Source organism: Oculina patagonica, chromosome 8 (genome assembly GCF_052425735.1).
Source record: "Oculina patagonica isolate OP01 chromosome 8, crgOcupat, whole genome shotgun sequence".
Classification (NCBI taxonomy): Eukaryota; Metazoa; Cnidaria; class Anthozoa; order Scleractinia; family Oculinidae; genus Oculina; species Oculina patagonica.
The window spans coordinates 15,729,379-15,741,891 of NC_135765.1; the positions used below are offsets into that span (position 1 = coordinate 15,729,379).

General features: G+C 41.2%; 1 protein-coding gene across 1 annotated transcript; it reads right to left on the bottom strand.

The window, feature by feature from the left end:
- Window positions 1-2,926: 2,926 nt before the first annotated feature.
- LOC144663141 (uncharacterized) lies at window positions 2,927-4,498 on the bottom strand. The gene has a single exon (XM_078524074.1). It carries the CDS (start codon window positions 4,496-4,498, stop codon window positions 2,927-2,929), a length of 1,572 nt encoding a protein of 523 aa, XP_078380200.1.
- Between the last annotated feature and the right edge of the window lie 8,015 nt (window positions 4,499-12,513).

The window sequence follows — 12,513 nt, forward strand, 5'->3', positions numbered from 1 at the left end:
AATGAGGGCGTTGAAGGGTATATTGGCAGGATCCATCTTCGTTCGATATATTATAAAAGCACAGATTCTAACTGCCTGCCAATTATATTCATTTGGGCGTCGCTGATTACGTAAATGTGGCAGTTCAAATTACCTGAGCCGCTTGCTTTCCTCTCTAGCTCAAGCTGGACACCGTCCTTTGTGTTCGCAAGGCGCGTGCCGCTTCCATGCATCGAGTGGTCAGCCATGGAACGCAGATCAATAAGAAGGCCAAACTTGTCTTCTGTGTAAAACTTTTGCAGAGTCATGTGCTGCGTTTTATTTTTTTCTTTCATATAGAATCTTTTAACTTCTCCCCAAATGTCCATTCCTTCGATGCCGTTGTTGTACAGCATGTTTGGCGAGCCGTTGACAGTGATGCTTACTTTTGTAAGGTCCGGGTTAATGTACTTTTCCGAGCTCCTTGCACCTTTGTTATATTGCTCAATAAATAGGAGCAAGATACCTTTCATGGACCTCCTCTGCGGGTTGACCCTTAGATTCAGACGTGTGTCGGAGCCTTTTGCAAAAGTCACCACTTTATCCCGCTGGATGTGGTCGTAAGCGAACTCTTTACCGCCCGAATAAGCGCTGAACGCTTCATCTGCAATTTCCTTGCTTCTTATCATCTCGTACTCCAGCTGGATGTTTGTCAACTTGTATTTCAGTTTTGTTGTATCTGAGCCTCTGACCACATGTTCGGCTGCCGCGAGCTTCAGTTCGAACACAAGTTCATTGAATAGAGCCTGAGGATAAAATGCCCCATGGTCAGTTAAAATCTGGTGATCCAGACGGATGCGGTATTTATTACCATATAGCTCATTCAGCTTTTTTTCTGCTTCGACTCCTGAAGTTTTCTTATCGCCAGCATTTGAGCGAATTTTGTTAAGGTCCTCGCTCTGAATGCCCTCTGGCACCCTGTCGTCGCGCTCCTCCTGCGAAAGGAAAAAGTCCTCAAATATTTTGTAGATGTCATAGCCAACCGTGTCCTGCACGACGGTGCCTTCGTACTTTACAACAAACTTGTCTACCAGAGCTCGGCTGATGTTGTCAACCAGAAAGTTGTTGGCATGGCCTCCGCTCAAGTCGATGTTGAAGCGCAGCGCCAGCGAGCCAGGCACAATGACTTCGTTTTCGTTCAGCTTGGGCACTGAAACATACAACGTTTCCTCTGGATTGGCTTCAGTGCGCTCAAAAGTGATTCGTTTTACAGCGCGCTCGGCTTTATAATAATAATAATAATAATAATAATAATATTTTTTCGCTTTTTTAATTTTTAATCGATAAATTTTCAGTGCGCCGAGTATTTTCTCTGTGCGCCCCGGTCGAAGGTTTTCTTGAACAGCAGCCATCTCTCGATTGGTTTTATTGTTAAATTGAAAAGTTTAATTTGAAAATATATATAAATTAAGCGATGGCAACAGGTGGTGGTGATTTTGGATTCGAGGACACTGATTTGGACCAAGATCTTGACCACAACAGTGATAACGATGATGAAGAGGAACAAGAGGTCGACACAACCCGACCATTTCAGCCCGGGAGGGCATCCACACCCTACCATGGGGGTGAAGAAATTCAAATGCAAACGATGCAGCACGAACAGAGCGGGCTGCCTGATACATCCTACGACGAAACACCTTTGCTTGAAAGAACCCCTTCAATAAGTGATCTTCAAAATGAAAGTTATTTGCGGCAAAAAATTAAAAAAGTTGTCGACATGATAAAAGATAAATTCCCCAAAGCAAAATTTGAAAAAATTAAAATAAGAAGAGGCGAAGGGAAAAATAATGGGAAAATTGTTGCGGTGGGAACTAAAGGAGGTAAGTACAAGATTCTAAAAGATGATGAGTCAGGCTTCATGAAAAGCTTTTTAGACAACTTCAAAGATGAACTTGGGCCGCCAGCTGAAGATGTTATTGCTCAAGACAATGAAGAAATAAGAGAGACCAGACAAAGATTAAGAGAAGCTGAAATTCAACAACAACAGGCGGAAAGAATTGGCATGCAAAAAGAAAAAGCCGCCCAAGAAGTGCGAGATCTGAGAATAAGAATCGAGCGAGCTCAAGCCAAGATTGATCAACTTGGGTCAAATGTTGAAAATGAATCAGAATTGCGCGAGCTGCAGCAAAGGATAAAAAACTATAAAACGGATTTTGAAAACGCAAAAAAAGAAGTTGCTGCTCTTGAAAAACAAGCAAAGCAGAAGGCAAAAGAACAAACACGAGTCGACCAACTAAGGGCAAGCCTCGCTGCCAAAGAGAGCGAAAGAAACACTTTGCAAGAAAGGCTCAACGACACAAGAGCGTTGGATGATCTAAAAGAGAAAGAAGACGAGCTGAAGCAACAAAACGAGGAAGATCAAGCTGTTATTGAGGATGAGAATGCATCCCCCACTGACAAACAAGCCGCGGAAGAAAGAGTTGCGGAAAGAACCGAGGAACTTGGACGTTTGCAAACGCAGATTGCGGAAAGAGAAAGGGCGCTTCCACTTCGTGAGAGGATCAAAGAGATCTTCAAAAAAAATGGCGTGACAGTTACAGCGATCTTTCTTGCTGCTGGTGTCACGATTGGTGCTGTTATTGGGGCCATTACAAACTCTTTGAAGGCCACCGGCAAAGCGTTGGGAAAAGGCCTAAGTGATGTTGGCTCAAAGGTAGCATCAGCTCTGCCCGGTCTTATTGGCTCGATTGTGAGCTTTCTTTTCAAAACCGCTGGTCTAGCCATCGGTTTTCTTGCTGAACACACCTGGCTGCTTATCCTTGCTGCGGTTGCTTTTCTTGTTGAAAGATACATCAAGAAGAGACGTTAACGCATAAGGGCGTAGAGCAAAGCTGCAGCTCCAACCGCACCAACAGCGACAGTTGCTTTGTTTATTTCGTGTGTATCATTGACTTCGACCTTTGTCGCTTTAGCGCTTTGCGCGCTTTCTAGCTGGTGTTTCAGCACCTTCTGTGCTCACTGGTGCCGGAGTTTTTTTTGTGTCCCTTTGGGGCTCCTTGTGTATAGGATTTGAAGGGTGGCTGTTTGGTGGGTTGATCTTTGATGGTCCTCCGGCCATCAGTTTAAGAGCTGCTTTTTTTGTGGATTTATTAACATCATCATTTACTCCAACTTTCATTCCTCCTACAGCCTGCTTAAGCTGGTTGTTGTAACCAACAACGCTTTCTGTATTTATTACCATCCTGGCTGGCATAAGCCAGGCACCTGGACAGACGGCGAGGTTAAGACGAACCTTGGCCTCGTCAATTGCAAGTTGGTACCTTTGGACCGACTTTGCCAGATCTGGTTGCCTTATAGCGTCTTCAACCAACACGAGGAACTCACTTTGCGCTTCCTTTGCACGGCCGCCTGTGCCAAGTATGCTACTTCGAACGTTGACCTGCGAACCCAAAATACAGTAGACAAAAGCCTCTATCGACTGGTTTACTCTCGACAAACCTGCTTGGGTCAACCCTTCCGCGGCGTTAGGACAAAACCAGTCTGCCTGTGCATATGCAGCGTCATCCGGCTCGATGTATTGAATTAAGTTACCCTTGCTTGCAGCTCCCCCTTCGTCCGAAAATTTATCGTAATCGGGGTATTTTGCTCCAGATTTTTTCGGACCAATATTTGAGATCCAGATATAAACGTCACCCAGTCCGTGGTTCGCGCCTCTTGTGAAACGAAAATCGCTTGACGGGTCGACACCGAACTCAGCGCATATTCTTTTGTACGAAGCCACGTCGTACTTGTTGTCGAACTCGCTAAACGTTGGGTCGCCAGGCAAGGCGCTTACGCTCTGAATTCCACCCATCTGAAACAATATTCGCCTTATTGTAAAATAAACGTGAAAAAGGTAAAAATTTCGCACAACCGGCGGCAAGCTGAGAGCTGAGTGACCTTCATCGAAAATCTCTCGACTTATCCCACTGCCTGTTGTCGCGCACCAGACAGCAAAGTTAAGTTGCTGAGGCCAGTAGCTAATATTAGGGCCAGCAAGCCACCTTTTTGACTCTTTTCCTGATGTATGCTTCAGTTTTGTTTTTTGAAAAATCTCTCTTAATTTCGTTGTGAAATATTGGTCTGGTGTGACGAAGATGTTAATTTTGCTGTTAAATATTTTTTTCAAACTCGGTGCGGCTTCGTGAAATCCAACCGCGGGAATTGGCAAAGATGAGCCTTTTGCGCCGCTTGGTGACAGCTGTTGTGGAAAACCGCCTGAAATTTTATTCACCCCCAGTGCTTTTTTCATCTCTGGGCTCCAATATTTGCTGTCAGAGCCAAAAACATTTATCAAATGGCCTTGCCCTGCCTTGAAATAAATGTCTGCCGTTGCTGTGTGGTTGTACGCGAACTCAACCTGTGCAACAAATTTTGTTCGGTCAGCGTTTGGATATTTTGCATGAAAAGGTTTCCATGCCTTGTCTTTTGCCGCTTGAGAAATTTTAGTTGCTTCTGGGGTTTTCATCCACTTCATAAAATCTCTTGTTTTCGCATCCATGGTCCTCTTTTATATTAAACATTTTTTATTTTTATTTAATATAAAAATGGTTGTGCTGACTGTCACCACAACAGAAAATCCTCACACTGTGAATTTCGATTATCCTATTCCAAAACCGAGCTATATCAGACTTCTGTCATCTCATATCCCTAACTCTTGGTTTAATCTTAAAGAAAATGGATTTATCAGGTTTTTGGACGATCATGAAAAGCCTGTCGATGTGCCCTTTCCGGCTGGTCATTACACTCTCAAAAGGTTGGCGAGTGAATTGAAAAATAATTTTTCCAAACATCGTATTGTATTGCCCACAGATATTAATACACCACTTGGCCAGCTTGTAATCACAGATGCCCAGTTTAAGAAATTAGTTGTCGATCCAAATATGTCTAATTTACTTCTAGGAAACAATTATAGTATGCATTTGGGAACTATAACTTATATAAGAAGATTAAATTCTCCCACAACTTATTTCATTCATTGCGATTTAGTTGACAGAGAACAGAATCTCTTTAATGGTAAACCATCTTCTGTTTTAGCTTGTTTCGACATCCGAGGAAAGGCTTACGAAAACATAAATTACAAAGGTGAACAGCCCAATGTCTTGCGTGACGTTATGGCTGATGCACAAGTGACATCTCTGACTCTTTCGATTAGAGATGAGAATGGAAATCCATTCGATTTTAACGGCTCAAATCTTACATATGAGCTGGAATTGAATTAAATTAAATACAAAAATAACTTTTATGTATACGACCATGTCATCTGCTAATGTTCTCCCGAGTGCCCCGGCCTACGGTGTTCGTGCAGAGGCTCTGAATGAACACGATGAAACAAAAACTTTATATCCCGCTCTGCCGCAACCGAATGACTTCTGTTTGCAAAAAGCAAATGAAGTTTTGAAATACTTAAGCGAAGAAGTTGACCACTATCGACTGGTTGCAAAAAAATACAAGCGAACCAAGACAATTATCAACTACGCTTGCTTCATTGCTGGTGGCGTTTCTGGTGCCCTTTCAGCAGGGGGGGGGGTGGGTGCTGCAATGACAGGGATTGGCATACCTGCGGCTCTTCCGATTGGCATCGTCGCTGCTACGTTCGGTGCCAGCGCTGCAGTGTTAACCGGTTTTTACAAAAAACTCGAGCCTAAACTTATTAAGCACTGCAAAATCATGGCCCTTGCCCTGTCAAAGTTTGATACCGTCAACCGAATTCTTTCCAAATCTCTTGTTGACGGCAAAATAACAGATGCTGAGTTTCAGAGCGTTCTTAATGAGAAAGAGGGTTATAGATTTCAAAAAGAAATCTTTCGTAAAGGCACACTTCCAAAAGAAAGTAAAAAGCAAAGAAGTCCTGACATTGAACGGCTGAGACAGGAAGATAAAAAAAATTCTCGGCAGCGCCGCAGACATTTCGAAATAAAATTTCAGTCCAATAGAACATTTTTTCATTTAATGAAAGAATGATTGTCTGCGCTCATCTTGTAGTTTACTTTGTGATGGAAGCATTGTCGTTCGAGTTGCAAAAAAATGTTCGAGACATCACAAGAGAGGTTGTTGTTTGCCTGAACGAGGCAAAATAAAAGGTTAAAGCGCGCTTAAAGTGACTTTCAGCCGAGTCGAAATCAGAAAAAAAAATAAACACTTGATTTAATCCCCACAGTCAAGGGCTTGTCTGAACAAGGCATGCAAATTCTTTTTTTTTTTGTGTGTGGGTGAATGTCCCACAGCGTTAGACTTATGCAAATCAACAGCTTTTTAATGATATAATTTAAGCAATCAATAAACATTACAAGTGTGTTAAGTAAAAATAATTTTATTCAGTTGCTAAGTTAAATGTTCCTTGACAACGGCGGACATCTATGGCCACGGTATCCAAGGTAAATTGTTCGTTGACAACGGCGGACATCTATGGCCACGGTATCCAAGGTAAATTGTTCGTTGACAACGGCGGACATTCATGGCCACGGTATCCAAGGTAAATTGTTCCTTGACAACGGCGGACATCTATGGCCACGGTATCCAAGGTAAATTGTTTCTTGACAACGGCGGACATCTATGGCCACGGTATCCAAGGTAAATTGTTCCTTGACAACGGCGGACATCTATGGCCACGGTATCCAAGGTAAATTGTTCCTTGACAACGGCGGAATATTTAAGGTTGAGAACTTGGCTGATTTTGTCAATTCGGGTTACAGCGTAACCCATTTGAAATTTCAAAGTGATGACGTTTTGAGGCCTGTGACTAAAATAATTTTGTCAATTCAGGTTACGGCGTAAGCCATCCGATATACTTAACCTTGCGATCAAACTTCACGACCAAGCATCTGATTGTTGTCAGTAATTGCTTCGGCACGAATAGCTGATATGAAATATTAAAATCGGATCCTCGTTTGTCGTTTCCAAATGATTTATGTCCGTAAGCTGTGTCTTTGCTTCTTTTTCAATGAAGGTTTGATAAACGTCTTTATACATCGGCCATACTTGCTTGTGTAATACAAAAAAGCTTATGTGAATAATATAAAGTTATAATTTTAACTGTGATTGGTCAGAAAAGACGTCATTACATCGGGAAATAATCTATTAACTAAAAATAGTAATTACGCGAGGTAAATAAACTCACCACGATCTATCTAGAAACTTCTTTGCACACAATTTGCATGTGAGTTATATTGTTGTTGAATAAATAATTCGCAAAACACATGCGATTTGCTTTATTTTATCCAAACTTTTACTCCTGCTTGAAAAAAGAATAGCATTTTAAGTAGTTAAAGGCATACGCCAAAAAAAATATCTCCGATTAAGTTAATGCAGGTTTAAAAGTTTCACTGCTTGACCAAGCATGACAATATATACACGTCAGAGGGTTTTCCGGTTTCTGCTTGAGGGGTAACCATACATTACGGCTAATTATTCATGTTTAGCTTCGCGAAGCAGCCGGTTTGATGTCTTCTCTTTTGGACAACCATTTTTTTTGTGTCTGAAAACGGTCGATATATGAAGCATTTTACCGCATTTAAGGCATTTTTCTTTTGGTGTTTTTTGTGTTTCTCTTTTCTTACAATAATACCTTTCATGTGTTCGAAGCGAGTGGCATTGTGTAAACGTTTTCTCGCAAGCTTCGCATTTATAATCTTTTAAGGACCAGACGCTTGCTGATTTTTTAAATGTCTTTCCGTCAATCGAAAGATATTTCTTTTTCACATCCTTGTCAGAGTTTTTCAACGCTTCCGTGCGATTTGGAAGACAATAACATCCACATAAACAAATCAAAGAACAGTTGTTTGGTGAAAGCAACGGTTTAAGCAAACGCTCTTGCACTTCAAAAGAGATCGGCTCATCCAGTATATTACGGACAACTTCACGAATTGTGGCCTGAGGCATTCGCTCAATTCGTTGCTCAACCGACTCGACGAACTGTTTTTCTTTTGCCGACTGGGGCTCGCTCAAAGATATTTCGCTGGAAGGCATGTACCTGATAATCACAAATGTTCAATTGACATTCCGCGTTTCGCGAGGCGAGCGCGCCGAGCGAGCAAGCCGGCCAAGCGAGCTAGCCGGCCTCGCGAGCCGAGAAGAAAAGGTTTATTTTTTAGTTTTATTGGTAAATAAAACTGGAATTAGGAGATGGTATTTGTGTGACTCCCTCTTTACTACTGTTGTCCCTTCGATTATGATCCCTCACAATATCTTACCCAAAACACCTTTCCCTTATAGGGACCCCGTCCCAAACTCCATATACACAGTTTTTAGACCAAGGAAAAAATTCCCGTTATAATTACATCCCCCAATCCCCGAAACAAAACCCCTATCAATAATACGAGCCTTCCGAATATTTTCCAGAAGCAAAGATTGCTGGTCCTTTCAGGGAGGCGCTGTGTAAATGACGGCCGACAAAGTCTGCGTTGGAGCCTAGTGGCTCATCAGGCCGGAGCTTATCGCAGTTTCTGTAGCATTAAGCCACTGGGAGTATTTCTACTCGTCCCTGGATGGGATGTTAGTCCAATGCAGGGTTACCCCCAGCATTCAATTCGGCGGTACCTATTCCTACATGCGGAGAGTTAGAGCAAAATTATTTGCAAACGTGTTTCGCAAATGTTTATAGATTTTTAACGTTCATGTTCAAAGCAATGGCTTCTGCATTAAAAAAGTGGTATAAGACCACTCTTAAATAAATATAAGGGCGGGACTTTTTCTCGGACTTTGACGGTATTTCGCAGACTTCGAAACACAGCTTTTCTTTTTAGTACGGCATTAGGCAGGAAATAAATATTTCTTTCTTATCCTACATTCTACATCTCATAATAAGAATGTTTTTGAGGATTTTTCTCATACCAATTTTTAACAAAATTGTCTTTGGCAAAGAAGTAACTTTGCCGAATATGAATACAGTGGTTATGAAGTTTCTCACTTTCTTGGCAAAATTACTTTCGTGTCAAAGAGGCAACTTAACCGAATGTCAATTAATTTGCTTATTCTAACGTGGCAACTGTAAAATACTGCTAAAAGATGTAAAGATCTAACATGTTGTAATAAATGGAAGTTTTGTTTCTCTTGCTTGTGTATTTTGTGTCAGAGAATAGCCAAGCATTCAGTTTGAAACTTCAACCCGGTGAAATCTCCCTTAAGTAAAAAACTAAGCAAAAGCGATTTTGGCTTAAAGAAGCTACATGCTTTGCTGTGAAACACTTACGAATCATATTTTTATATAATACTAGACGTTGTTGAAAATGATCTAACACCGTTTCCTGTTCGTCCGGTTGGTAATTAACTGAGAATTTCAAAACCCGTAAAAATTAAAAACTTTAAAATGTGGGGGAGAAGGCTCGCCATGTCCCGATTACCTATTAAAACAAAAAAATCTCTTCCAGTGAAGGAAATAAAAATAACTAAAAGGAAGCTTGGTTGTTATATACTAGAAATTTTCCCCAACAGCGCGCTATTATTGGCTAATTCGAAGTCACACGAAGTCACTGAAGATTTCTGACAATTTTACTCTACTCCTTACAAAACTGATCTTGTAAAGTTTCATTAAAACCAAACGTATTTTTGGACAAACACAAAACAAATAATTTTATCAGTCAGTAAGCAAGCTAGGCTCAATATCTGGCGCGGCGTCCTTTCAGCGATTAGTAAAACCGCGTTGGAAGATCTTTATTAAACTCGATGATAGTTTCTTAACTCGAAAATCAACCGAAAGGACAGCAAAAGTATATTGAACCTGCGAATGTTAAGAGCAACAATCACTGCGGTTCCCTGACCAGGAAATCCATAGGCAGTGGAACGTGATCTGTTTTTGGAATGGAATCAGATGATTCCACAGTCAGTTCGTGGTACACACAAAAAGAGTAATATCGTAAAGAATATAAACAACGGTGTGGCAACAACTAGAAAGCTATGACTTGTTAAGGAAATTCGATAAATTTAGTCCTCGGCCGATTATTAAACAAGACCGAGTTTATGACTGAGTTGATGTTAGCCTGTTGAAGGCGTTCAGTTGAAGCTAGCCTGTTGCAAAGCGAGAAACAGCCTGCGTCGCAGACGAAGGACTTTGTGACACGTCCGGCTGCAACGCAGGCTATGCGAGAAACGGCGAACGAAAAGTTAGGGGTCGCCGGTCTTCACGTGAATCCAGTTTTTCACGCTGCTCCCCAACAAACCGAACGCCTGGAACAAGCTATGTTGATGTTTAAAAGGACTTCGCAGACTTTTGGTCTAAACTGTTCTGAAATTAATGGTAGGCAACTTCACCCACAAAAAACATTATAGTATCTTTGAACATGTTTGCAGCTAGTAATAAAGTAAAAAGAAGTGTATTAAAGTTTTCTTGCCCAGGGGGTCAACGTTTCTCCATAAGAACATGTTGTGCGAAGAAGAAACGAGTTCAACTTTGTTGCCACAACTTGCAAAATGGCAGGTAATAAAAACAACAACACTTTGCAGCATGCAATGCAACAATGTTGCAAAACAATTAGAAAATGTTAACCGTATTACTGGACCTCAAAGTACTACTAGAGTAAGTTATGTTATTTTTCTCTCATACCACAATGAAAGCGCAGGCCTCTATCTAACTTGGCCGAAATTAAGCCCTGCTAGGCGGTGCAAAAACTTGTATGAATGGCCAACTGGGAATACCCCGTGTTGTCCGCTTTTCGTTTAATTTTTCTTTTTGTTTCATCTTCCATCACGAAATCCGTAACTTTTCTAACCTGCGATCAGGCGTTCTTTTTTCTTTTTACGAAAGCGAGAGGGAAAAAAGAACGCCTGATACATTTATTTAACCGGCCGCCAGCCGCCCCCTAATTTAAATAAACTAATGTGTCGTCGAACTGTCAAACCACTCTTTGTAGTTGGCGGCAAATTCGAGACTCGGATTTCCACAAGGCGTGAAAAACGTCTGGAGAAAAATTGTACATATGTACAGCCTGTATTTAAACTTCGCCGTGATGAGATAAAAATGCTTTTAGTAGCAAGGTGAGATGGCGCTTGCGAACATATATTTATCAGTTGTACTGGATGCCGTCCCTTTATTTCAGCTTACACACACAAAAAAAGGAATTCACCGACAAGAGCTGTTTTACGGCAGATAGGATCGGTCGCTTTTGTAAACATTCCAACATCTCTGGAATATTGTTTTCGAAGATCAACAAAAACATCTTCACGGAACCAAAATTATTACGCATTGTCGCTCACTCTTTTTGTTCTGCCTTCAGCGAGATACACTTGAAATATGTTAGGGCTTCAGCTAACGTAGAAAAGAACTCGTCCTCGCAGTAAACGTGACTCGTCTTTGCCATTACCAGCTTCTGACCGGAAGTCTCGTTGAAATACGACAACCAATCAGTCCACACCGCTCCATTGAGTATTGTTTCTCGACCAATCAGACAAAAAACCAGAATCTGGTTTTTTTACATGACTTTCGACAAGCAAATGTATCATGCCCTCCTTCCCACGCAGCAGTAGTAGGGAGGGAGGGTATGATTTCAGGTTATAACTTTTCCGGCCCTTCTATTTCCTATCTAATCTAAACTCGATAACTCACTCGTAATATAGCCAGACCCACCATAAAAACAATATTTCTTTGTGACAAAGTGAATATATGAAAGATATATATGTGAACTGGTCTAACTGATGAAATGAATAAAATGATCCTCGCAGTGTGTACGCAATTTAAGCACTTGCATTTTAAGCCTGAAAAAAATTTTCCTGGCGAAAAATGCAATTGCTTTTATTGCTTACACACTGCGAGGATCATTTCATTCATTTTAATATTTTTTGTGCTACAGTTTCTCAAGTTTAGCCGAACCCATCAGCATCTGCTGATGAACATTATATATAGTGGCGACTATTCGTCACTATTTGCTATTAGTATTGATTGGTTAACTCGGAGGTGATTAGCAAAGTACCTCCGGGCTGCTAAAAGAGAAACAAACTGCCTTCGCGCGTCGCTTTTCTCACCGAAAGTGATGTTTTGGTCCGCTAGTTATTGAACTTGTGTGGTATATACTAAAACAATTATTCACCTCAGTGCCGGTGAATGTGGTGGATATTTACCTCGCCGCTTCACGGCCCGGTAAATATCCACCACTATTCACTTCTCCTTCGGTAAATAATTGTTAACTATTCCACACGCCTATCCGTCACTATGCGCGACTATGCATCACTTTTCACGACTATTCAACGACTCTTCGTCACTATTCCCGACTATTCAATGACTATTTGTCACTATTCGCGACTGTTCATACTACTCGCTATTTGGGTTTTTCAGACACCCGGTCACTTTCATGCAGTTGCTTATGGGAGTGGTTGGTTACAGGAACTTTGAATTACTGAGTTTTACAGAGAATTAAACGGGATTTCTTGGTTGTTAACAAGAGTGTTTGCAGGGAGAGTGAGGAGAGCTTTGACTGGCATGAATATAGGTTTAAAGTGGTTTTGATTGCCATAATGTTGTTAATAAAGATACCTAATTTCTTTCCAGTCTGTTGATGTAGGCGAAAACTACTACCCGGGTGATAA

What these genes read in the sequence shown, in the direction of transcription:
- LOC144663141 (XM_078524074.1), bottom strand. Translation starts at nt 4,498, where the DNA reads ATGGATGCGAAAACAAGAGATTTTATGAAGTGGATGAAAACCCCAGAA.